This window comes from Ranitomeya imitator, chromosome 10 (genome assembly GCF_032444005.1).
Source record: "Ranitomeya imitator isolate aRanImi1 chromosome 10, aRanImi1.pri, whole genome shotgun sequence".
Lineage (NCBI taxonomy): Eukaryota > Metazoa > Chordata > Amphibia > Anura > Dendrobatidae > Ranitomeya > Ranitomeya imitator.
In genome coordinates, this window is record NC_091291.1 from 21,603,285 (window position 1) to 21,630,336 (window position 27,052).

General features: G+C 40.9%; 1 protein-coding gene across 3 annotated transcripts; it reads left to right on the top strand.

Moving 5' to 3' along the window:
* Positions 1-2: 2 nt before the first annotated feature.
* LOC138651374 (sialic acid-binding Ig-like lectin 14) lies at positions 3-16,739 on the top strand. Of its 3 annotated transcripts, none has more exons than XM_069741518.1 (7): positions 3-84; positions 5,763-6,134; positions 6,470-6,772; positions 8,882-8,902; positions 9,886-10,014; positions 12,089-12,144; positions 16,542-16,739. In XM_069741518.1, the coding sequence occupies exons 1-7, from the start codon at positions 63-65 to the stop codon at positions 16,590-16,592; spliced, it is 954 nt and encodes a 317-aa protein (XP_069597619.1). In that variant the 5' UTR covers positions 3-62; the 3' UTR covers positions 16,593-16,739. The 3 variants fall into 3 exon arrangements, with proteins under 3 accessions (XP_069597619.1, XP_069597617.1, XP_069597618.1); XM_069741516.1 differs by lacking the exon at positions 3-84 and adding an exon at positions 4,218-4,405; XM_069741517.1 differs by lacking the exon at positions 3-84 and adding an exon at positions 4,218-4,405 and having other exon boundaries at positions 9,886-10,008.
* The last annotated feature ends 10,313 nt before the right edge of the window (positions 16,740-27,052 follow it).

Sequence of the window (27,052 nt, forward strand, 5' to 3'; positions counted from 1 at the left end):
CATGATGTAGAAACCCATAAGTTTCTCTTCAGCATGCTACGTACTGAAGAAGCTAATGAGCCATGTTATGGGACTGGTTTGTAGGTGAGTAGGCAAGAGTTGGGCGGGATGCCTACTCACCATATCTCCACCTCATGGGTGTGACAGGGATATTAAATGTACAGCCACTGATTTTTTTTCTCAGTGTTGTGTGTTTGTAGAGGAAAGACTCCAAACGTGGATCCAGCAGGAGCTGAGGACTTTGTGTGTTACCTGCAGGTGAATCCTGCAGGAAAAAGGACTCTATTGGACTTTATCTTTGTTTTCTTTTGTCATTAGGCCAGAAAGGCCGCGTTTGCTTTATTCAACCCTGCTACGGTTTATGCTGTACTTTAATATACCAGCAGGTGTTTTACCACAAGAAGCATTCCTGAGTTTACCTCTGCAAGTAACTGAGTGAGTGAACCCCTTACAAGGCTCAATCTCATGAGTTTTAGTATGGAAGGCAGAAACACTAACAGTGACCCATATGCTGTATTGTGTGTGTACAAAAGATTTTTTCAGCCTAAAAACTTCACAGCATTTTTCTTCACTAAAATAATGTTATATATAGTGTTGAGCATTCCGATACCGCAAGTATCGGGTATCGGCCGATACTTGCGGTATCGGAATTCCGATACCGAGATCCGATACTTTTGTGGTATCGGGTATCGGTATCGGATACATAGAGATGTGTAAAATAAAGAATTAAAATAAAAAATATTGATATATTTACCTCTCCGGCGGCCCCTGAACTCAGCGCGGGTAACCGGCAGGCTTCTTTGTTCAAAATCAGCGCTTTTAGGACCTGAGAATCACGTCCTGGCTTCTGATTGGTCGCGGACCGCCCATGTGACCGCCACGCGACCAATCACAAGCCGCGACGTCACCCCAAGCTATTAATGCGCTCATTTTTAAAAATGAGCACGGTAATAGCTTGCGGTGACGTCGCGGCCTGTGATTGGTCGCGTGGCCGCGACCAATCACAAGCCGCTACGTCTTTGAAAGTCATTACCGCGCTCATTTTTAAAAATGAGCGCGTTAATAGCTTGCGGTGACGTCGCGGCTTGTGATTGGTCGCGTGGCGGTCACATGGGCGGCCCGCGACCAATCAGAAGCCGGGACGTGATTCTCAGGTCCTAAAAGCGCTGATTTTGAACAAAGAAGCCTGCCGGTTACCCGCGCTGAGTTCAGGGGCCGCCGGAGAGGTAAATATATCAATATTTTTTATTTTAAGTCTTTATTTTACACATCCCTATGGATCCCAGGGCCTGAAGGAGAGTTTCCTCTCCTTCAGACCCTGGGAACCATGAGAATACCTTCCGATACTTGATGTCCCATTGACTTGTATTGGTATCGGATATCGGTATCGGCGATATCCGATATTTTTCGGGTATCGGCCGATACTATCCGATACTTTCAAGTATCGGACGGTATCGCTCAACACTAGTTATATAATGTACAGACCTACCTCTATACACCAATACATTGTTTGTAAACAAAACACAAAGCTGAAGGTAAAATTCAGATTTTTTCTCCATTAGGTTGCGTAAAAATGAATGTGTTAGGTGTCAAGTTCCCGCCTCTGCACAGGGGGAATCTCGAACCCTCTCTGCTGCGGTCTCCCATTCTCCTCCAGCTGCAGTGGAGCCTGCTCAGCATAGATGTCGGTCCCAGCATCTGGCTCAGGCTGATACTGCGCGCTTGGTTACTGCTGCCTTTCCAGGCTCTGCCTTTGTAACCAGCATTGATCAGCGGCGAGCAGACATTCCAGGGACTAAGTCCTGCTTTTCTTCTACTGAGCATGCCCACAAGACAACCTCTCATTGGAGGTCGGGGGTCACATGCTCAGGTCCTGTAGCATCTCCAATTGGATCACTAGGAAGGTCACGGAAGGCTACAACTATAAAAGGTTCGCATGGCCGCTCGGCTAGTATAAAACTGAAATTGTGTGTGTGTGGATGTATGACTGAATCTGGTGAAAGCTCCTTAATCATTCCCATCCCTAGTGTTGTGGAAAGTACTTGGGTGATTGAGCTACCTAGCGCCAGACTGTGCCACCCAGCACTAGGCACAAGCTACAGCGTCTATTAGCAGCGACCGCCAATGCGGTGCTGTGCGCAATCAATGCGCTTTCCTGATCCTAGTTAGGGTGGTTAGTGGCGTCAGCCAGAGCGGCGCTGTATGCACTCAGTGCAGTAAATGTTTTTGTTAGTCCTGTCCTGACTACCGGTCAGTGTAGGGTGGAAATTCCCAATTGGACTCAGCATCTGACTCAGGGCGTCCTCAGGCGCGGGCTCAAAAGCCACCGAGGGTCAAAGCGAGTCCAATCACCAGTTTAGTGGGGGTGATTCATAGCGATCCCACTAGTGTCTTTCAGCTGCACCCTGTGACTGTTAACAGGGCGCAGCGTGTATTTGGCGAATCTCTGAAGCAACAGAGTTTGCTTCTATTCACACTGGGTGAGGTCTAAACTCACGTGTGAGCAAGTGTCCATCCGCCATTACTCAGCAGCAGGTTCCATCTCTGCACGGTGGACCCCGGACTGCGAACGCACCTCTTATCTCCCTTTATATTATTTGGTGTGTTCCGCTAGCCCTAACAGAATGTGCAAAAGCAATTACAATAAAAAATATTGTTATAAGTGTCAGAAGCAAGGAAATACACTGAGCAAAATTATAAGCGTAACACTTGGTTTTGCTCCCATTTTTCATGAGCTGAATTGAAAGGTCTAAGACTTTTTGCATGGAAACCAAAGGCCTTTTTCTCTCAAATATTGTTCACGTATTTGTCTAAATCTGTGTTAGGGAGATCTTCTCCTTTGCTGAGATAATCCATCCACTTCATAGGTGTGGTATATTGAGATCCTTATAAGACAGAATGATTATTTCACAGGTGTGTCTTGTAGGCTGGCGACAATACATGGCCACTCTAGAATGTGTAGTTTTACAATACTGGGGCATCCCGGGGTGGGGGTGGGGGGGAGTCAGAAAACCAGTAAGTATATGGTGTGACCTCTATTTGCCTTCACCATTCAGCTTCCAGAAATTGAGTTCAGATCCTCACAACATGGGGCCATGCATTATCATGCTGTAACAGGAGGTGATGGTCATTGATGAATGACACAACAATGGGCCTCAGGATCTCGTCACGGTATCTCGGTGCATTCAAAATGGAGTCATGTTCCCAGAAGGTGAAAACATCTCAATTCTTGCATGGTCAGTGTGGACACATGTGGTTAGTTGGTGTTCTTCTCTGCTGGCCTGGCTGTCTTTCGAAAGACCGCATTGATTGTCCCAACCTGTATTCTCCAAATGTTTTTGAGGGTTCAGTGACGGTCAGTAGAGCAGATCTGTATTCCTCCAGTTGGTGCCTTGGTTCGCTGGTGGCTCTTCTTTAGAGTCTCTGCAAACCACAGCAATTTGTTTTAATGAAGAAGCTCAACACTTTGAAACGCGTTAACCAGTAGACCACAATCTTGGACTCTTGTTTCCTCCTCATCTTTCCAATGGTAGCACAATTTTAACCCATCTTTATTCCAGTCTTTTATGTTTGCCACTACTTTGGATCATTTTGCTTGTCTGTTATACATTGAGTTTCCTGAGAAATCCAGCTTTACTATACAAATAGACTGCCACATCTTTGCATTGAGCTTCCTGACCAACCCAACTACAACAACACAAGTGCACTGAATCTTCGGATCTATTTGGCTCTACTACATCAATAAGATCTCAAACATTGCTGTTCAGTGCTTCTTAGGGCTGATATTTTCTGCTCTACTAGATTGCCAAGTCTACTCTGTCATGCCATTATCTTGGCCAGTTTCATCAATCTTTCTTCTTTGAGTCATGGGCTTACTACTGGACTACTACTCTTTTTTCCTATGGTTGCTGTTTAGTGTATTTAGCATCCATTGATCCTTCCTGTCTGCTGCACCAACATCATATTTCCGTGCTACACAATAACCGATTATCTGGACCAACGCCTTCCAGAATCTACTTCACCGGGTGAGACATAACACATTGTGAATTTTTGCATTCTGCCGGGAACTATTTTTTAGTCTGTCGTTGCAAAAGTTTGGTCTTTTCTCTGATTTTAATAAAATTTCCCATTTCCTGTGCTTTGTTTGTCAAGTATGTCATTGTAATGCTTTCACTGTGCAGTAAATTAAGTCCTTACATGATCTGTGAAAAGTTAAAGGTGGACACATAAAATGAAGAAATCCAGGAAAAAGAAAAAGGAGAAGTTGCTGAAGACTTTCAGAAATGTTATTTTCAAAAGAGACAACGCCTCGCAAATCAAGAGTTAATCTCCGTCAAGATGATGCAGAATAGCGGCTTTGACATTTGGGTCAGTCTTTCTATTGTCCTGGCTCTACTCTTGAAAAGTAAGGTTTTTTTTTCTTATAATTCACAAAATCCTACCTGTAACATGTGGGAGCAGAAGTTATGTTATCCTTCTTTGTGATCAGTAAGGGCATGGTGCTATCTGATCTAATCCTGGAGATATCAGTGGTGTAGAGTTAAGAAGAGGCTGCTCACTATCAAGTGTGTCAAGTCCTCCTGGGAGATCTGGGAGTAGAAGATCACTGTGTATTGTGAATCGCAGATCTTCCATTTAGCCTATGTGATTGCGTCCCATGTTAAATGGATTTGTTTTCTTTTGGTGCTGAAGAAGTTAACAACCCATTTTATGCTGGTCAGAAACTTGCAGCTCCATTTCAGCTGCTTCTGATCTGGTCATTGCCTCTCCCTATAAATCCTGGCCAGACCTTCTCTGTCTTGCCAGTGAAAACTTTTCTTCCTAGTTCCTTGGAGATGCTGTGCTGAATAGGAGATCGTTGTTGCTACTGGAAAATGTTGCGTGCTGTTTTTGGGTGTATGCTTTCCTCTTGTCCTATTCCCATTTGATTGGTACATTCCTACCCTTCCCTATATACCTCTCTAACTTTGGTGTTTGTTGCTTTCTTTAATCCCTGTTTTATCTTTGTGTCTTGTTTACCTTATAATTATGTCCCATGACTCATGGGAAGATGGAGGGGCAGATCAGGGGTTAACCAGAGCAATGTAAGGTTGGAGACTCAGGCCTCTCTACCACCAAGAGTACCCCCTGGACAGGGATAGTTAGAGTCCCAGTTCCAGAGACAGTTTGAGGACCCCATTTCTTACCAAAGACCATCACAGCATGTCACTCACACTACTGTCCACCCTGTCTATCTGTTTTAATGATGATGATACCAGAGGTGTTTTGGTAAGAAAAATCTGCTCACACTGCTGTCCACCCTGTCTATCTGATCTAATACTGGAGATAATAGTCATGATGAAGTAAGAAGAGGCTGCTCTCACTGCTGGCAATACTGTGTTTCTGAATGTTGAGAGGTAGCTCTGACCTGGATATCTGTGGTACAAGTTATCTCCAGGTCACATCAGTGGACCTGGAGGAGATCCTGGGTTCCAGTTAGTGAATGCAGACAAATAATCCATGAAAAAAAAGCTGGAATTCCATAAAATTGATACCTTTATTGAAATTCCATTAAAAGTCCATCATAGAAAGGCAGAAGTGAACGTTGACACTTTCTGACTAAACAATCTTAATCAATACAATTAAGACTGTTTAGTCGAAACGCGTCAACATTTACTTCTATTTTTGAGAATACTGATATTCCGGTGAATATGGAAGCTTTTTTAAATTACTTTAATTTGAAAAGAATTTTTCAAAAAGTCATTCATTCCTTTTTTCAACAGGTTTCCTGTGTCAGGACGTTCCTGGTTACTCCATTGACGTTAAATCTACTGTCAATGTCCAAGAGGGCCTCTGTGTCACCATTCCTTGCCAATTTAATGCTAGCTCTAAAAATGTGTTCAAGAATTCCAGGGGCTCGTGGCTCAAAAATCCTCTTCTACCAGTTACATTTGTAGCCACTAATGTCAAGTCAAGACATGTCATTAAAGAAAACTTTCATCTTACGGGAAATCCTGATTACGGAGATTGCACATTGACCATAAATAACGCCAAGAGGGAAGACGATGGGACCTATTACTTTAGACATGAAGACAGTAAAAATTGGACTCTAAGTTATAGTTTTCAGAACGCCATGGTCAGAGTGAATGTGATCGGTACGTAGATTTATAAAAGTACTCAGAAAACCGAAAGTGTCTAAACATGCCGGGAACTGAAAAAAAAACTTTCCACAAATTGTTGCCAATGGTCTTTCTCAAAACACTCTTAAAATATTTGGATTGGGTTATTGCTATCAACATTTCTTGGGTAGTTTAACTATGGTGTGGTACATGTACGCCAAGATGGGGATGAGTCTTGGCTAAAGTGGCTTGTTAGCTGGTGTAATAGTGCAATCATCGTATCTGGCTCATGGTAAGATGCATATGACCTTGCTTTGATGCTTCTTACTCTTTTTAATAACATTTTATGCCTTTCACTAATTATTTCCTAGAGTTGTCAGATAAACCAGAAATATCTCCTGTGGGAAGGATTGTTGCAGGTGAGGAGGTAACAGTGAATTGTACAAGTCCTGGAAGATGTTCTGGAAAATCTCCACTTATCACATGGGAAGGAAACATTGAAAAATATGGAACAACACAGACATACGTAGAAAGGAATGATGATGGCACGATGACGTATCACGCCAGCCTCACGTTTATTCCATGGATTGAGGATGATCAGTCTTTACTTACCTGTATGGTGAGCTTTGGAAGTAATGTGACCACCAGCGGTAACATCACTTTGCATGTCGTAGGTAAGTTTTATAACTCTTTCCAACTGTTACGATAACAATGTTTGTTATACAGATGCCAAACTTGTATCCAAAATATTTACAATAGGCAGAAATACCAATTGCAATATTGGAGTGAAAAAAATGTTCCCTCAAGAGTATCTCTACTTTTGGTGAATTTATATAAGTCTACTAGATTCATACAGGATAAGTCTACATATGCAACTATTTTTAATGCTTCAATAAAATGAAGTCACTTAGCCCATACAGTAAGCTTGATATTAAAAATTCCTACCATCTCCACTACAGACCTATATGCCTTTATCCACAGAAGAAATTCGGCACTCCATTCTCCTTGGTTTATTACTTTATTAGACATCGACGTGAGCAAATTACATACAGTACAGTCATTGAAGTAACTGACGCTTTTCGGAATACGATTAATTTGTCATAGAACATGACTGAGGAATCGTATTCCGAAACGCGTCAGTTACTTTAAAAAACTGTACTGTTTGCCATTTGTGTTCATCAATCCCTAATAAAGTAGTAAACCAAGAAGAATGAAGTGACAACTTTTTTTTGTGAATTTAACTATTTGCCTGCTCAGGCTGCGGTACACCCAGGAAGCGATTGATGCAGGTATGCTGAGCTTTCATTGTTTGAGTTGTGTATTTTTTCATGGTTGAAAGCAATGAGCAAACTCCGTAGGAAAGAAAAATAAGTCAAACAAATGATGCAAAGGAAAGCAGTTGACTATCAAAGAAAGTGTCACAGTCCTGTTGCAGGATATCCCGAGACAAGGGGCTCCATCCCGAACCCTCAAGCTAAGGGACGCCCTAATCTATCCATGTTTCCTGGATTACCCCAGAAGGTGGAGATGCCAGGGTCACATGCCTTTGCTATGGGAAGAGAGACAGGGATAAATGAAAATTGCAATCATACAAAATACACTCTTCAAACAACAGAGTGGTACACAGGGGAGGGGAAGGTAGGCAAAACTAAATAGGAGAGGATGAGGATGAACACGCAAACTCCAAGTAGAAATCTCCAGGACAACTCTCTATCAATTCTAACCACCAAACATCTCCTCCAACTGTAAACCAGGCAGAATAAACTATCACTGGTAATTTCCAAATGCCAATGGCAAGAACATATATTCCGCAATCTTCTGGCCACTCTCTGTCGAGATATCCCCATGACGAAGAGGGAATGAAATGAAAGAAGGTGAATAGATAAAAGAAAAACAGGTGAACAGAAAAGGGAAGAGATTGAAGGGAAAAGGAAGAAGGGAAGTGAAGGGAATGGTACAGAAAAGAGGTGAAAGGAATGTAGAAAAATGGAAATGAGGAGTGTGGAAAGCAAAAAAAGAGATAGAAGAAAAGAACAGAAAGAAACAAAGATGAATGGGAGTGAAACATGTTGAAAGAAAGAGAAGGAAATAAAAGTAATAAAAGGCCAAGGGAAAGTGAAGAGGCGAATTGAAAGGAAAGCTATTGAAGCAAAAGAGATGAAGGAGAAAAAAGGTGAATAAAAAGTGTTGATGGCGATACAAAAGAGGTGGAGGGAATGGAAAAATTTGTAGAGCGGAAAAAGGTTGGGGAAAAATAATTAAAGGGAAAGGAAAAGGGATAAAGGAGAGAAAAGAAAAAAAGAAATGAAGCAAAATATTTTCAAGAAAAATGGAAGAGAATGAAAGGAATGTAAAGTACAAAGAAAAAACTAAATGTGGTTAATAGAAAAAAAAGGAGAAATGAAAAAATAATTTAGAGACAAGAAAAGCAGATAAATGATAAGGAAGAGAAGGAGAATAGGAAAGGAAATGAAAGGAAAATTAAAGGGTATAAAGTTAAAGGAAAGGAAGTAAAAAAAGGTCCAGGAACAGGAAAGTAGATGGATGAAAAAAAACAAAAAATAAGATGCAGAAAGGAAAGAAAAGACACGGAAAGAAAGAACAATTCAATAAAATCCTTATAATCTTAAGGTATCTTCCATTATTTTTCTACTTCTATAAGTAAAGTGTTTTTCTTTTCCAGATAAAGATACATTTCTGCAATTACTAGAAATAGTAAACTTAGTGCTTTTGTAAAAAAAAATATATTTAAATTTATTTTGCCTCTTTTCCTGCTCTTCCAGGTCAGACGATTTCTTGTCCAGGTAAATATACTCAGTGTGATATTTGTCCTTTCGATCATTATTGTCCTCAGCCAATATAATTAACATATTAGTAAGTTTATATTACATTGGTAATTCAGCCATAAAGAAGTAGTCCATCTTGTTCTGTCTAGTGAGTGACATGAAATGGGACACAATTATTCTCCTTCGTATCCCCCATGAATCTTTATTTCATCCACCACCCCCTTACTGTCACGCCATAAGCGGCGTTAAAGGGGCAGGCGGGCGTACTGGGACCCGCACCTGTCCTTACCACTTTAATGGGGCCCTGGCTTTCCCTTATCTCGGGGGTACCTATGATGGTTAGGAGGCCCGAGCCGCCAGCGTCTCCCTGTCTCCTGTGCAGGCCCTATAAGTGGCCCCCTCTCCCCCCCCCAGGGAGGAGGACTGCACCAGTGTATAAACACAACAATAAACAGGGTATACAGACAAGGTAACTAACAGTCTCAAACTCACCAAATGCTCACACAACCACAGAGGGTACACATAGAAGGGAAGAGAAGGAGAAAACTAGGAAGGAAAACAGGTTTAGCAAGCAACCGAAACAACAGACACCAATCTCTGTAATAAACCTAAAAAGCTCCAAATATCACACTCCTTCAACCTCCAAGCCAGGCAGCAGAACTGATCACTGATACTAGCTGTAGTCAAGGCTGGGTCTATATAGAGGAGGAGATTACAAAAATCCACTTCAGCTAAGAGACTTAGCTCACAGCAACTTAGCAAATAAGGTTAACTCCTGCACTGCTGGCACAAAGCAGCCAGGTCAAAATCAGGAGAAGAGCTTCTGTTCACTGTGCCCAGAGCGCTGTGGTTCTCTGGAACCTCTCTGTTGCGGTAGCCCCGTGACACTTACACTCTACGTTAGGTGTGACACAAGGTCTCTGCTCTGTTTGGACTCTTCCTTTAAGCAACCAATGATTCACTGATATTTTATGTTCTAATATTGCACCATTTTTTTACAGTGTGCAGATCTATGGATTCTTCCCTTATCACTGGGATGGTTGTTGGAAACGTTATCATCCTTATCCTGATCATTTTGGGGTCATATTGCTTTCTCAAGAAACATGCAGAGAAAAAACTATTAGGTAGCAGTAAGTAGTCGCAAAACTTTTTTCTTGGATTTTAATCCGTTCTCAGTGTTTTGGCTGCAGCAGTCATGTCACATCACTGCTGCCACCAATCATTGAGCTCAGTGGCTCTTATGAGAGCATAAGCCGCTGAGCTTAGTGATTGACTGCAGCAGTGATGTAAGCTGTATTCACTTCTGCAGCCAAAACATTGAGACCAAATAAACTTTCATGAATGCTTTCAAAACTAAAAGTGTATATATAACCAGTTTACAAACATGCAGTTAACGTACAGCTCGTAGTTACAAATGCCGGATGTTTAGAAAATAACCCAAACTCATGGCTGAAATCTCCAGCTGTCAGCCGGCCTTCTTCTTCCATCATCATGCACAGGCCTTTTTACTGTAGGAGAGGATTTTTGTTCATATCCACACCAGAGCTCACTATGCATCAGGTCTTGTCATCATTGCAACCTAATGATGCACAGTGACTTTTGGATGAGTACTGACATCTTAGCCTACAGTTAAGGGGCCGAAGAGGTGGCATCCAAAAATGGAAAGAAGAGAACTGAATGGCAAGCGCTTGGGTCACATCCATGTTGGAGCTCACTGCGTCATAAGATCTCATCGTCATTGCAACCTTATGAGGAACAATAAGTTCTCGACACATACGGAAGTCCTGGCCTACAGTGAAGGAGCCAGAGAGATGGCATGCCCAACAATGGAAAGAAGAGGACCAGATGGTAAGCAGTTGGGCCACATCTAGGCCAAAGCTCACTGCGAGTGATCAGTTCTAGTCGTCATTGTAACCTTATGATGCGCAATAAGTTCTGGACACATATGGAAGTCCTGGCCTACAGTGAAGTGGCTGGAGAGGTGGGGCGCCCAACAATGGAAAGAAGAGGACCAGATGGCAAGCAGTTGGGCTACCACCTGGTCAGAACTCACTGCATGTCAAAAGGTCTAGTCGTCATTGCAATCTTATGATGTGCAGTGAGTTCTGGATGCATATGGAAGTCTTGGCCTACAGATAAGCGGTCAAAGAGGTGGCACAACCAACAATGGAAAGAAGACCAGATGGCAAGCAGTTGGGCTAACACCTGGTCGGAGCTCACTGTGTGTCACAAGGTCGAGTCGTCATTGCAATCTTATGATGCGCAGTGAGTTCTGGAGGCATACGGAAGTCTTGGCCTACAGTGAAAGGGCCGGAGAGGTGACGCGACCAACAATGGAAAGAAGAGAACCAAATGGCAGGACGTTGGGCCACATCTAGGCCAGAGCTCATTGTGAGTGATAAGGTCTCATCTTCAATGCAACCTTATGACGAGCAGTAAGTTCTAAGATGTGTACGGAAGTCCTGGCCTACAGTGAAGGGGCCGGAGAGGTGAGAAGAATTTTAATAAGTAATTTGATAAGTTGCTTGCTATTACAATTTTTTTTCCATCTAAGAAGGCAGGCTTCATTTTAAAAAAGTTTGCACTTATAAAGGGAATGTGTTATATAAAATAGCACTTCTATACCTTTCTTTTACAAATTTTCCTTAAGAGTTTGTTTTTGCTCCCCACCTTAAACAAGATGATCAGCAACCACAATTATAACAGCCAAATTGAGTTCCTAGAATGCAGAAGGAAAGTTAGTATTTCCTATTATGAACCGCAACCATAATAAGTATATGCACAGTACATATGCGATCATGCTGCAGTGCAGGAGCCACGGCCGGCGCCTACCAGCAGAAAGGCTTTTTCTTTCAGTATGTATATATAATTTTCATTATGTAAACTAGGGGGCAGGTCAGTTGGGATCAGTGACCTGTCAGCAGTCTGCGTTTTGAATAGCTAATCAGAGCACCACAAGAAGACGCCCAACGGACTGCCCCAAAGCACGGGCATATCATTAACTCAAAACTGAAAAGAAAGATTAAACAAGAACCACAAGACAGATTTCATCCCCAGGTATCAGTGTAAACAGCATAACGGCGCCGACCTGACACTGTCTGTAGGTTACTGTAGGACACTTTAAACTGTAGGTATGATTAATAATTCAACCCCATTTGCTAAATATAGATTTAGAATTGATTCAAATTATTGTATGTTTTCTAGGGAATGGAACGCAGAATTCTGAACCAAAAGACGACAGAACAGAATCTACTTATCAGGTATTATAACAGCTACTAAGAGTTTTAAACAAACCTACATGAAATCAAATCATAATTCAGAATGTCGCTGTAAGATCAATGCACTGCTTGCATTCTACTGAACTGTCTCCTTCTTATCGTGAAGGCTGTATGTGACCACACAGAAATGCTAAGGATGGAAATATCCCTTCATTGTACAAGTGATAGATAGATATATTGGGGAAAATAAGTATTTGATACTCTGCTGATTTTCCAAGATTTCCCACCTACAGAGAACGGAGGGGTCTATAATTTTTATTTCAGGTACACTTCAACTGTGAGAGACAGAATCTTAAAAAAAATCCAGAAGATCCAATTGTATGATTTTTACATAATTAATTTGCATTTTATTGCATGAAATAAGTATTTGATAGAATAGAAAAACAACTTAATATTTGGTACAGAAACGTTTACTTGCAATTACAGAGGTCAGACGTTTCCTGTAGTTCTTGACAAAACGTTCTCCTGACAGTTCTTGATGCCCAGGAAAATGTTGAGCCTGGCCATCATCAAGGAGTAAAAGTGCGACTGGTCTAGCCCCGTTGTCCTCTTGCCAGAGCTTGATGGAGAGTTGCATTTCTGCAACAACTGCAGGAAACTAAATGAGGTGTCTAAATTTGACGAGTATCCGATGTCCTGCATCGATGAACTCACAGAGAAGCTAAGGTCAGCCACATACATCTCAACCCTGAACCTAACGAAAGGTTACTGTCAAATACTCCTCTATCAAAGTGCCAAGAAGTAGATGGTCTTTTTTACCTTGGACGGTTGCTTTCAGTACACCAGAATGCCGTTTGGGTTGCTATCTTCTAGAAGGCCATGGACCGGATCCTAGCCCCTTACAACAAGTTTGCTGCAGCTTACCTCTATGATATTGTGATTTTCAGCCCAGAGTGGGGAAGTCATCTGCAGAAGGTCCAGGCCATGCTGAATGCTCTGAGGAAGGCCAGGTCTACCATAATCACAAAGAAGTGCGCCAAGGGGAAAAGAAGGAAAAATACTTGGGCTACATAGCCAGGAGTGGCGGAATAAAGCCACAAGTGAAGGTGGAGGCAATCCAAAATTGGCAAAAAACGGTCTCCAAGAAACAGATTCTGGTGTTTCTGAGAAAGATGGGATACTATCAGAGGTTAATCGGCCATGTTTAGGGCTAGGATGATTGAACAGCTGTAGAGTGGTTGGGAGGATGTTCAACACATCTCCACCCTAGGGTGGAGTCCAGAGAATAAATACACAGCCTTCTGGCTCATTACAAGGTGGAGTGTGCCTGGAGATTTTTTAATTATTGTTTGTTTCCTGAGTGGGGGAATCCCCTCATCAAGACCTACTGTGTCGTTGGTTTTGGTTTTTTTTTCTGTTAGGCCAGAAAGGCCATGTTTATACGATGATCCTGCCCTGGTTTATGCTGTACCTAAATAAACCAGTGGAAAATTTAAAGAGACAACCTTACTAAGTGTCTCCCTCTATGAGGAGCCAAGGGATCCGATCTACAACTGTGGGAAAGCTTGCAAAATTGGCAATATTTCAAATACTTATTTTCCCAGCTCATTAACCACAAAATATCTGTTCAAAGTGACAATGGCACTTCCAGAAGCTATATAATTACAACGCAAACTGCAACTGCAATTAAAGAGTCAAATGAAGGTTCGAGTTTTAAGAAGAGGTCCATATTAAAATTTCATTTTATTGATACAAAAAAATTAAAAACATAATTTTAAGCAGAGATTGTCATGTAGGGGACGTTGTTCAGACAAAAAAGGTAACAAGGGAGGAGCAGAAATTAGTATTATTGTACTATTCAATACATCTGTTTCCTGATTCAATTTTAGTTTCCAAGTAAATGGCAATAAACCATAGAATACACAAAGTGCACTGTGATGGTCAGGAATTAATAAAAATAGGCAAAATGACTATGACTCTATAGTGTGTGGATAAGGTAAGTCAGAAAGGTATTGTGGAAATAGAAGGGAAATGCACCAATCTTAATTATGTTCAGAGTTGTGCTAGTATGCTGCAAGTGCAGAGTAACAATATAGATATAGATCAATGTGTTCTCCCCCAATTCATGAGATTATAGGATCACACAAAGTGAATGCATAAGGTAAATAGTCATAAATTAATAATGCCAGGAGTATTGATAAAGTGATCTGTGCCGAAATTACCTTGGAGAGGTTGTCAGTAATTTCTAAATGGGAAATAATAGCCACAGCATTCCCTCACCCCGACGCGCGTTTATCCAGAAGAAGCTAATTTCTCTGCCTCCCTAGTTACCTTTTTTTTGTCTGAACAGTGTCCCCTACATGACAATCTCTGTTTACAATTATGTTTTTCATTTTTTGTGTCAATGAAATTAAATTTTAATATGTATCGCTTCTTAAAACTCGACCTTTCATTTGAATCGGTGCTTGCAGTTCACATTGTGTTTATTTTCCCAACTGTAGATACACATATAACAATTAAATGAGTTTCATTCAAGGATCTTTGGATGAGACTGGACTGCGATAGACTGTAGTATAGATAGATAGATGGCTATTAGAGAGATAGATTATAGATAGATAGATAGTGTTAGGCGTCGAGTTCCCGCAGCTGCACAGGGGGAATCTCAAGCCATGTCCTCTGCGGTCTCCCATTTTTCCTCAGCCACAGACGATTCTGCTCAGCAGAGATATCGGTCCCAGCGTCATGCTCAGGCTAATGCTGTTCGTTTTGTTATTGCTGCCTTCCCAGGTCCAGCTATAGCAATCAGCATTAGTCAGCAGCGAGCAGACGCTCCTGGGACTAAGTCCTGCTTTTGGCCTTCTGAGCATGCCCATGAGATGGCCACTCATTGGTGGTCGGAGGTCACATGCTCAGGTCCTCAAGCTGCTCAGATTGGTCCAGTAGCAAGGTCCCGGAAGAGGAAGACTGCAGCTATAAAAGGTTCGCATGGCCGTACGCTAGTATATCCTATAATCGTGGTGTGTGTGTGCAAGCATATATGTCTCTGCCTCTGGTGAAAGCTCCTAATGATCCCCTACCCACGTGTCTGGGTAATTGGAGTATAGATACAGCGCCTAAGTAGTGGCATCGCTAGCGCGACGCCATGCGGTCACATTGCACAGACCCAATTTATAGAGTCAGTTAGTGGTGTTTGCCAGTGCGACGCCGCACACACTCACTGCGCTAAATTCACTAAATTTAGCATTGGTTAGTGGCGTTCGCCAGTGTGACGCCAGTTGTGCCCTGTGTCAGCTAACAGGGTATAGCGCTCATATTTGTATTACTTTGCAGCAGCTCTGGAGGTAATAGAGTTTGCCACAGTTCACACCGGGTGACAGCCAACCCGTGTGTATTCGGCGCTACACCGCCATATTGTGTCCACCATTACCGAACTGCAGTTACCATCCCTGCACGGTGGACCCCAGGGTGTGAACGCACCTTATTATCATCTTTATATTTATTTGGTGCGTTCCGCCAGCCCAGATAGATAGATAGATAGATAGATAGATAGATAGATAGATAATAGATAGATAGATAGATAATAGATAGATAGATAGATAATAGATAATAGATAGATAGATAGATAATAGATAGATAATAGATAGATAGATAATAGATAGATAGATAGATAGATAGATAGATAGATAGATAGATAGATAGATAGATAGATAGATAATAGATAATAGATAGATAGATAGATAATAGATAGATAATAGATAGATAGATAGATAGATAGATAGATAGATAGATAGATAATAGATAGATAGATAGATAGATAATAGATAGATAGATAGATAATAGATAATAGATAGATAGATAGATAATAGATAGATAATAGATAGATAGATAATAGATAGATAGATATATAGATAATAGATAGATAGATAATAGATAGATAATAGATAGATAGATAATAGATAGATAGATAGATAGATAGATAGATAGATAGATAGATAATAGATAGATAGATAGATAATAGATAGATAGATAGATAGATAGATAGATAATAGATAGATAGATTGATAGATAATAGATAGATAGATAGATAGATAGATAGATAGATAATAGATAGATAGATAATAGATAGATAGATAGATAGATAATAGATAGATAGATAGATAATAGATAGATAGATAGATAGATAGATAGATAGATAGATAGATAGATAGATAATAGATAGATAGATAGATAATAGATAGATGATAGATAGATAGATAATAGATAGATAATAGATAGATAGATAGATAATAGATAGATAGATAGATAATAGATAGATAGATAGATAGATAGATAGATAGATAGATAGATAGATAGATAATAGATAGATAGATAGAATCTATGGAATATTGCAATTATGATGGAAAATTGATTTTTGAAAACAGTAAACTTTTGTTTTGAAGGACCTAACGGGACAGCAGGACAACACCTACTACAACATAAGGATACAATGATTTGAAGATCTTCGTTTTCTACAAACCAGTTTGTTCCCTCGTTGCTTCTCAGAACTAATTTGTTTTTCATAAAATCTATCTAATTTTATTTAATAAAACCAGTACAATGTCAAAAAAGGATTATTATCATAGGGGGACTTAAAAATCTTATACGTCGTAAACTATGTCAGAATTTAAGGTCGAAAATAATTTTTATTATTATTATTATATATACAAGGCTTAATAAAATGGGAGTAAAGGATGAGTATAAAATGATGAATCTATATGCGCATCCCCCCACCTGATAAGGAGATGCTGAGAAGCATATCTTTTGATATCATAATTTAGGGCCTTTTTTGGTACTAAACTAACCGTCGTGGAGATCTCTACACCGCTTAGTTTAGCACCAAAAAAGGCCCTATAGTTCACACCGTATAAGCTTATGAAAATAATCCTTTTTTGACATTGTAGTGGGTTTATTGCTTTTTAGCCCCACTGTTTCACTTTTTATCCCATCTTTATATAAAATATTTGTTTTTAATGTCTTTTACTTGTTTATCCAAACCATATGTATATATTTTAAGTTTAAGATATTAATAAAGTGTCAGTTTTTATTCTTAGCAGTGCTACCGGCCGGATCAAGCCGGGAATTTACGCAGAGCCTGTCCTATCAGCAGCTGCTTTTAGATCAATCCCCTTCGGACTAGCAAGCGCCAGTGTGTCTCATTTTTGTCTTTAATCTAGGTTATTTATTAAGAATTTGGGGTGACATATCTGTGTGATTTTAGGGCATGAAATTTCAAAGTTGGAAAATTGCGGAATTTTCAAAATTTTCGCCAAATTTCCATTTTTTCACAAATAAACGCAAGTAATATCAAGGAAATTTTACCACTATCATGAAGTACAGTATGTCACGAAAAGACAAATGCAGAGTAACGAAGATTATTGCCCCTGCTAAGTTGTCACGTAAGATTATCTATACCAGGATTGCGCCAGTCACACAACTGCTAGACAAATATTAGGTATTTTAGGTGGAAAATAGCAGAGAGCTGCAGCATGCACTTTCAATGATCAGAACACCCAGGTGCCTGCCTTTCACCCAACCTCCTGCTCTCCCTCCTATTAAATCTCTCACTACTAAATCCCCACCTAGCAAACAAAAACAGTCTTCAGCTCTTAAAAGAGCTTTTTTGAAATAAATGACGCTCATTATAGCTTTTTATCACTGTCCCTACGCTCCTTTCACTCTCCCTACGCTCAAACTACACTCTCCCTACGCTGTTTCCGGCTGCATTGTGCCCAAGATGTCGCCGGCATCCTTTAAATATCCCCTATGATGCTGGAAGGCCGGCCAATCACAGTAATGCCACACCAAAGATGGCGCTGCCATTACTGTTATTAGCAAGCCAGCCCAGCATGTTCATTGGCTGCAAATAAAGCACCAAACATGCTGGGCAGGTCACTCGAATATACCGAGGTGAATACCTAATTACTCACCGAGTAACAAATAGACCAAATATCGTACTATTCGTGCGAGTAGTGCCGGATGTATTCGCTCAGCACTACTTATGAGAAGATTCATGCTGCTATCTTAACTACAGACAGCAAAAAACAGGATCAGGCTCCTCTTTTTACAAATATTTATGCATTATGATGAAAATCTGGGAACTAGGAATGGGAAAATTTTCATCTGGGTAGGTCCCAAGTAGGGAGAGATCTACTAATAACGCTATAGATGGCAGAGGACCATGCATGGCTTATAAGTCTCCTCACGCTTGGTTTTTCACTCTCTATATGGAGAAACATTACCCTGTAGATCCGTGGGTTATGTAGAAGAATTCCAAAATTGTGACCACATTAAGTGACACAGGTCAGATTTGTAAAATTAAGCTTTGTCGCTGAGGGTTTTTACACAGTTCATTGTGTTACTTGTCCATAATGTTATATAGTATGTGCGTGAAGGACCGTCATAACCTTTCTGGACCCACAGATGGAGCCAGATGACTTGAGCCTGAAGTAAATGCTTTGTATTCATCTGACTCACCGAACAGACCTCAGGGGAAATTAGCCGATACATGCCACTTACAGGAAGATTATATTAAAACAATTTCCTTTTAAATATGCAAGAAATGGTCATCGGCTGAAGTTTTAGGTGTTTACTTACTCAATGTGATATTACTTAAGTCAGTGAGAGATATGTTTTTTCTTCTCTCCTGAAAAGTCTCTTTTACCAAACAATTCCCCAAGAAATATCTTTGTTTTTTCACATTTCTCTACATGTATGAATAAATTGACAACCAGGTGTTACCATCTCAAAGGGGTGTGGCATTGAAACTATCAACACTGATTGGATAGTGTCAGACTGTGCAGAGACACCACCACCGTTGGTAACACCCAGTTGTCAGTTTATTCAGAAATTGTCTAAGAGTAGAAATAACAAACTAATGACATAACAGACTTTTCAGAAAGTTGTCTGGTTCGGAAAAACAGCCAGAAATGACACAATATGCTGTTTTTCTCAATAGTAATTAATCTTGCTATGACTTGGAGTTTCGAGACACAAAGAGAGTTTGAGAGAGAACGATTTTTTCAAGATAAAAAGTTTGGGTCTCTATTGTTTTCAATGGGGTTCAGGCACTTTTTCAAGTTCGGGTACAGTTCTGGTATTCGAACCGAACTTTAAACTAAAGTTTGGATTGGAACCGGAATCCAAATTTCCACAAGTCTGTCTCTTCCCTAGTTATTATGTCAGATTTTACAATCCAAAAAAAAAATACAAAACAGAATCATTTTGTCCTCCAGAAATGAAGTGATAAAAAATCCATTAAATGTACCCAAAAAAACTTATGTCAAATACATCATTTTCCGGATCCGGCACCTTCCGGCTCTCATAGGCTTCCATTCTAGCAAACAGCCGGAAGCGCCAGATCCGGCGCTTACGGCTTTTGCGCCGGGGACAAAAAACATTGCTATGGACGTTTTTTCCTGAAACCGGAAATGGCAGATTTGCTGGATCCGGCGAAAAACGGATGAAACGCAATGTCATCCGGCACTAATGCAAGTCTATGGGAAAAAAACTGGATCCAGCGGAAACATTCGCCGGATCCGTTTTTTTTAATTTAGCCGGATTTAGCTTGACAGCAAAAACCTGATGTGTGAAAGTAGCCTTAGGGCACCATTCACTATCATGCAACAGTTACAGGATGGAATTAACATTCTTAAAAGAGCAAAGAACTAGATCCTACATAATCCAAGAATTCCAAAATTGCTTCTCAGACTTCTTCAGACATATAGAAAAATCATCTAAAGAATTTCTCAACCAAGAATATCAACATCTAACCTTAAATTTTCAGCTATCTAAAGGTTCTAAATCAGCATAAAGTACCCTTTGTTTTCTCCATTGTGGTTCTTGCAAAATGGATTTACTTTATAGGGATCGCTTGTTTAAAAGGTCCTTGAAAGATCAATCAAATTGTTCGCTTTTGCTGAGTAACAAGATAATTAGATAATCTGCAAATAACGATCGCTTGGGGTTTAGTTTGTTAGTTAGAGTTGTCACTATGGGTGACCGGACAAGTGGAAATTCAGATCTGGCACCTGATCCAAACTTTAGTCAAAAATTCGTTTTGGGTACTAGAACTGTACCTGAACTTGAACCAGAAACCAAACCCCGGACCTGAAGTTTGTAGCAGAAAAACTCTCTCTTACGGACTTTCCCCGAAACTCCAAAAATTCCGGGGAAAGTCCATGTACGTGTTTAGAGCCAGACACTAACTGTCCGGTGCGAACGCCAAATTTTTAAGTTCTGGTTTGCTCATCCCTAGGTGCCACTGCTGTTGTTCACATCAATACTCTACTTTTGCTCGGGTTTATTAAAACAAGAAGTTTCTTTCTCCTTTTCTATGTTCCAACAGTAGAAAAAAGTCTTTGTGGACCACAAAGATGGTAAGAATATCTTGCTCTTAGTAGTCATGAAATGCCGTACTGCGGACACTTTCAAAAAAGGGTATAATACAATGGGGTTTTTTTATTGATCATGTTCCAAAACTAAATATAAATTCATTATTTTACTGGTAGGTTTTTTTTTAAAAACAAATATTTTTTCTTCACCAAATTATCTACTGTCCAGGTCATTTTGTCCAAGTTATTCTAGAGTTCCTGGAAAAAGAAGTCACTTAAGCAAGTGATTATGACGAGTAATTGTTGAGCATAAATCAGTGACTCCGTACTGTCACAGTAAAGGTCTGAACAAGTTCAGCAATAAGACTAGTTGTTGACCACGGCATGGTCCAAGGCCATTAAATACTCATGTGATATTACGGGAAGGCAGGGGTAAAGGGATCATGTCTACAGGTGATCACACATGGTAAAAATTCTGGATTATCACATGTAAGTTGCCATCCTCATTGTGCGACAATGGAGTGGTGAAATAAACACTGGAAACAATGAGAGTGAAGGCAAAGCTACTGTAACGTTGAACTGTATTCTCTGAGTACAAGTCTAGTGGTATCACTTTTGAGAAAAGTGGATCTGGACAAGGGTAAAAAGGGACTGGTCTCTGTAAGAACTTATTGTATGAGAAAGAAGGTATGAATAGTTCAAAGCCTGTACCGTGGGGTCAGGAGCCTTCTGAAAATAAGTAGTGATCGAGCAGATGGAGATACCCCATGACACTCCTGTGCATGCTAAAACATGTGAACAGCATAGCCCCACAAATCAACAGCAATGCAGGGTATGCTGTGGTAGTTAGTAGCTCTCCTAAGATCCATAGTGCTATCGCATCCTCCATCGTTGACTGCTTTTGCCCCAGCAGCCTCCATTCTTCCATCCATCTAGTGGAGTAACTTGAAGTTCATAGGCCCCAATGTAAAATCTCCAATAGGGCCGCAAAGTAGTGCAAGTCTTGAAATGTAATACTCTTTTCATATGGGCTAAAGAGACCTTTTGGCTCCCTGGTCGACTGCAACCCCTGCACCTATTATAGTTACACATCTATCTCTACGTCCCACCACATCTTCTCCTTTCCCTTTAACAATATATTTGGCTATTTCACTTCATGGCCTCCAGCCTCTAAAAGGAGGACTAAGTGCATTCATCTTCCATGGATATTGTACTTGGCATCAGGAATAATAGTTTTTCTATACTCATATTAATCAGATGTCACGGGGGTATTGGGTAGACTAAAGCTGATTACCCGGGCCCCTGCGATATCCCTCAGACTAGGGAAAACCCTGTCTGTCCCTCTCCCAGAATTTACACTGATGGTGTGCTTGTCTGGGCCGTCAGACCTGACCCTGACTCCTGTTTCAGCCCTATGCTGAAACCTCCATCCGCCACCCAGTAATAAGACCACACACCAACCTACACAGAAAGTACAGACAGGGAAAACTAAAAACGCACCACGCCGCAGACACACAGGAAAACACTATAATGTGCACAGGGCAAAAATAAACACAAATATAGGAGGAAGAAATATGACAAAGGATAATACACCACCAGATACAATAGTTCAACTCCTAGACCACCACTCCAGACCGAGATCACCAGGCACCAGACACAAGCCATAATCGGCGATGCCCAAAGTCCAGAATGACTATTTAAAGGCCACGGGCGTGACCCAGCCTCCAACCAGATTACCAGCCAGATTAACCCTGGATAAAATCTAGCCGGCGCCACTGAGCGTATAGTGGACAAATGTGGAATTACCGCTGTCTGTCGGATGCCCTAGTGTGAACAGCGTCCGACACGACATCAGAAGTGTATTCTGCTACTGAATTTTTGGCTTTGACCTCGCCTGTTTATGACCATGTTGCATTATCGGCTCCATGCCCTGACTTATTCTCATCTGTTTTATTTTATTAAACTCCAGCTGCCCTGATCTGGGCAATCTGACCATGTTTTTTATGCTGCCTTTATACTGTGAACATTTTACTATCGAAGTCTTCTGTTCGATTGCACAACAGCCAACAGAGACAACTATGGAAAGCAATATGTGAATTCCTGCAAGAACATCTGCATCTGGATATGAAGATTAAAGAGTAAAAACATGTGATACACTAGGCTTCACTCTCAATTTAGCCCACGTTAAGTCCATAAAGAGTCTACTAAGTCTACTTCATTCCAAGTTGGTAAATGTGCCTACCAAGTGTGAGTGTAACCACCAAGCTTTGTGCCTCATCTAGAGATTGTAACCATTATACTTGTATGGAGAAGACCCCGATGAACCTAACAAGATCGATCTTCCTACTGAACTTTCCTCCTTCAAGTCTCCATGACTCGAGACCGAGTTGAAGACTATTAAATAAGCAAATACTTCTACATCAGAAAGTGACTGTAACCGTAAAGCACTGCGCCTCTACGAGAGAAATACAATAAATATTTTTGTTTACATTAAAAAGTATCTGTAACATTTATACCTCTTTTTCTTGAGTCCTTACACTCCATCCATTGACCCAGTACTGTCAAATAGGTTGTCCTAAACCAGATAACGCCTTAAAATACCATCTTCCACTCTGTAAAGTTGAGCAGAACATCTCAGATGTTCCTCAGAAATACCAGTTCAGCACAGACGGAGAGTTCTGATTAATGTATGTCACATTGCAACATTACATACTGGAAATCATCCTAAGACAGACTATATCTGGATGGATTTTTCTCATATGAGATATGAACAGATGAGCGATGTGGCAATACAGTCTTCCGTATGCAGAATAAAGAAATAATGTAAAGGAGAAGTTGTCGAAAATGAGAATATTTTGGACTTCAAGACTAACAAACTGAAATATGTGTTGGAGAGAGAATGAAAACAGTTTGGGTTCGATGGAGAATTTTATCAGTAGATCTAAGAACAGGGTTGTAAAACCATCTGACCCCACTTAGTTGACCAAGTTTTAGTGTTTAGTGACAGTTTAAACAAATCTTTCATGAATCTTCTAGATTGCATTTATAGAACAGGTTGATACTGTTAGTCTATAGAAAGTGGTGGAACTAGCAGCCACTTGATCTATGAGATCAACTATGGTGGCTTCAGAAAGTTTCCAGCCTAGATTCCTAGATAGAAGGGTTGTCCTATAAACAACATATGTTGCCTATCAACAAGATAGATAATACATGTTTGACTTCTGCCAACAAATAGGACCTCTGCGGTCATGACCATGGTGATCTCAAGGATTACTAAACAAATGTGTAGAAGATCTGAGCGTGCGTGATCCATTTATTAGGAATGGTGGTTGTAAATGCTAGCGGGGTGATAAACTTTGCTACAGATCTTTTTGCTAAGGTCTTCTTAACAATAACATTGGATGCTTGAACTTTATTAACCCAGTTCTAAAAGAATCACTGAGAATTTTGCTCAGCGTCTTCCTGTGAGGTTAAAAGCTGCAGGAAAATGCAAGAATTCTAAACTTTTTATTTCCATAGTAAAAGTCGCGTTGACCCATTAACCTTATTTTCAATGTTGACTTTATAACATCAAAAACATTCTTCCAATGTAAAAAATAATCAAAGAAAATTCCTTCCATTTCTGTGCTGGGTTAGAGAACTCATATGTGTGAATATTACAACATATTTGTATAAAAAGAGTTAAGCTGTATATATTATACACAGTGGTATGCGTTGGTGTAGTCTGAGTACCTAGTACCCAGCTATTTTCTACACCCTAACCCATAATCAATCTCAATTTTTATTACATAATGCGTAACATTAAAAAAATAGGTGACTGCACCCACCCAGCTCACCAATCACCTGGAAGCCTTCCCAATGTAAAACAAATCCCCCAGCACTAGATCTGCTGAGCAAAACATGCCCGGGCTTCCATCACAGGGCCACCCACCTCTGTGATACATACTGCCCATTAAGCACATGACAGGTCACTATGCCACTATATATATATCATTCATACAGTACAGACCAAAAGTTTGGACACACCTTCTCATTTAAAGATTTTTCTGTATTTTCATGACTATGAAAATTGTACATTCACACTGAAGGCATCAAAGCTATGAATTAACACATGTGGAATTATATACTTAACAAAAAAGTGTGAAACAACTGAAATTATGTCTTATATTCTAGGTTCTTCAAAGTAGCCACCTTTTGCTTTGATGACTGCTTTGCACACACTTGCTATTCTCTTGATGAGCTTCAAGAGGTAGTCACCGGGAATGGTCTTCCAACAATCTTGAAGGAGTTCCCAGAGATGCTTAGCACTTGTTGGCCCTTTTGCCTTCACTCTGCGTCCAGTTCACCCCAAACCATCTCGATTGAGTTCAGGTCTGGTGACTGTGGAGGCCAGGTCATCTGGTGTAGCACCCCATCACTCTCCTTCTTGGTCAAATAGCCCTTACACAGCCTGGAGGAGTGTTTGGGGTCATTGTCCTGTTGAAAAATAAATGATGGTCCAACTAAACACAAACCGGATGGAATAGCATGCTGCTGCAAGATGCTGTGATAGACATGCTGGTTCAGTATGCCTTCAATTTTGAATAAATCCCCAACAGTGTCACCAGCAAAGCACCCCCCCCCCCCACACCATCACATCTCCTCCTCCATGCTTCACGGTGGGAACCAGGCATGTAGAGTCCATCCGTTCACCTTTTCTGCGCCGCACAAAGACACGGTGGTTGGAACCAAAGATCTCAAATTTGGACTCATCAGACCAAAGCACAGATTCCACTGGTCTAATGTCCATTCCTTGTGTTCTTTAGCCCAAACAAGTCTCTTCTGCTTGTTGCCTGTCCTTAGCAGTGGTTTCCTAGCAGCTATTTTACCATGAAGGCCTGCTACATAAAGTCTCCTCTTAACAGTTGTTGTAGAGATGTGTCTGCTGCTAGAACTCTGTGTGGCATTGCCCTGGTCTCTAATCTGAGCTGCTGTTAACCTGCGATTTCTGAGGCTGGTGACTCGGATAAACTTATCCTCAGAAGCAGAGGTGACTCTGGTCTTCCCTTCCTGGGATGGTCCTCACGTGTTAGGGATAGCGGAATGCACCGAGTAAATATAGATGTTTATTATTGGTGCGTTCGCAGCCCGGGGTCCACCGTGCAGGAGGAACATGCTGCTAGTGAATGTTGGCACTATTTGGCGGTATAGGCTAGCTCTGTTACTTCACAGAGTTGCCGTGAAAGGAAAGCACTGCGCCCTGTTAGACTCACAGGAGCACAAGCTAACTGCCGAGCTGATAGCAGTCAGGGGTCATGCAAACACACAATCTCCTCACCGGAGGAGCCGGTATTCTAGAGGCTTATTACAGCCAGATCCCTGAATACATTCACACATTACCACACTGGCGCAAAGCACATAACTTAGATTGATACTAGCGCATGGCCGTGCGGTCATGCAAACCTTTTATAGCTGCAGCAACTACAGGATCTTCCCAGAAGGACCATTGGGAGGCTGCCACAGAACTTGAGCAACTTCAGGACCTTCCTAGAGGACCAATGGGAATTGCTGCAGTACCTGAGCATGTGACCCTTGATTTCCAATGAGAGATATCACCCTGGGCATGCTCAGAAGGGGAGAAGTAGGACTTAGTCCCAAAGATGTCTGCTCGCCCCTGACCAGTACTGGCTACAATTGCAGAAGCTGGAAAGGCAGCAGTAACCCTTTGCACAGTGTCAGACTGAGCAAGACGCTGGGACCGACGCCTCCACTGAGCAGGCTACACTGCGGCAGGAGAAGAATGGGAGACCACAGCGGAAATGGCTCAAGATTCCCCCTGTGCAGAGGTGGGAATTCGACCCCTAACATCATGTGAGCCAGTTTCTTTGCAGGGCTTGATGGTTTTTGCAACTGCACTTGGGGACACTTTCAAAGTTTTCCCAATTTTTCAGACTGACTGACCTTCATTTCTTAAAGTAATGATGGCCACTCATTTTTCTTTACTTAGCTGCTTTTTTCTTGCCATAATGCAAATTCTAACAGTCTATTCAGTAGGACCATCAGCTGTGTATCCACCAGACTTCTGCACAACACAACTGATGGTCCCAACCCCATTTATAATGCAAGAAATCCCTCTTATTAAACCTGACAGGGCACACCTGTGAAGTGAAAACCATTCCCGGTGACTACCTCTTGAAGCTCATCAAGAGAATGCCAAGAGTGTGCAAAGCAGTCATCAAAGCAAAAGGTGGCTTCTTTGAAGAACCTAGAATATAAGATATATTTTCAGTTGTTTCACACTTTTTTGTTAAGTATATAATTCCACATGTGTTAATTCATAACTTTGATGCCTTCAGTGTGAATTTACAATTTTCATAGTCATGAAAGTACAGAAAAATCTTTAAATGAGAAGGTGTGTCCAAACTTTTGGTCTGTACTGTGTATATATATATATGCATATATTTATTTTTGCACTGGCACTTTATTTAAGATATGAGCTACATCATTTATAGTCAATATACATATAGGCATCAAGGAGATGTTAGGAGTCGAGTTTCCTCTGCTGCACAGGGGGAATCTCGATCCGTGTCTGCTGCGGTCTC

Excerpts from the sequence above, each read along its gene's own strand:
- LOC138651374 (XM_069741516.1), top strand. The coding sequence starts at position 4,339 with ATGATGCAGAATAGCGGCTTTGACATTTGGGTCAGTCTTTCTATTGTC. Across the intron at positions 6,135-6,469 it reads GGTCAGAGTGAATGTGATCG|AGTTGTCAGATAAACCAGAA; the intron begins GTACGTAGATTT and ends ATTATTTCCTAG. Across the intron at positions 8,903-9,885 it reads TCAGACGATTTCTTGTCCAG|TGTGCAGATCTATGGATTCT; the intron begins GTAAATATACTC and ends ATTTTTTTACAG.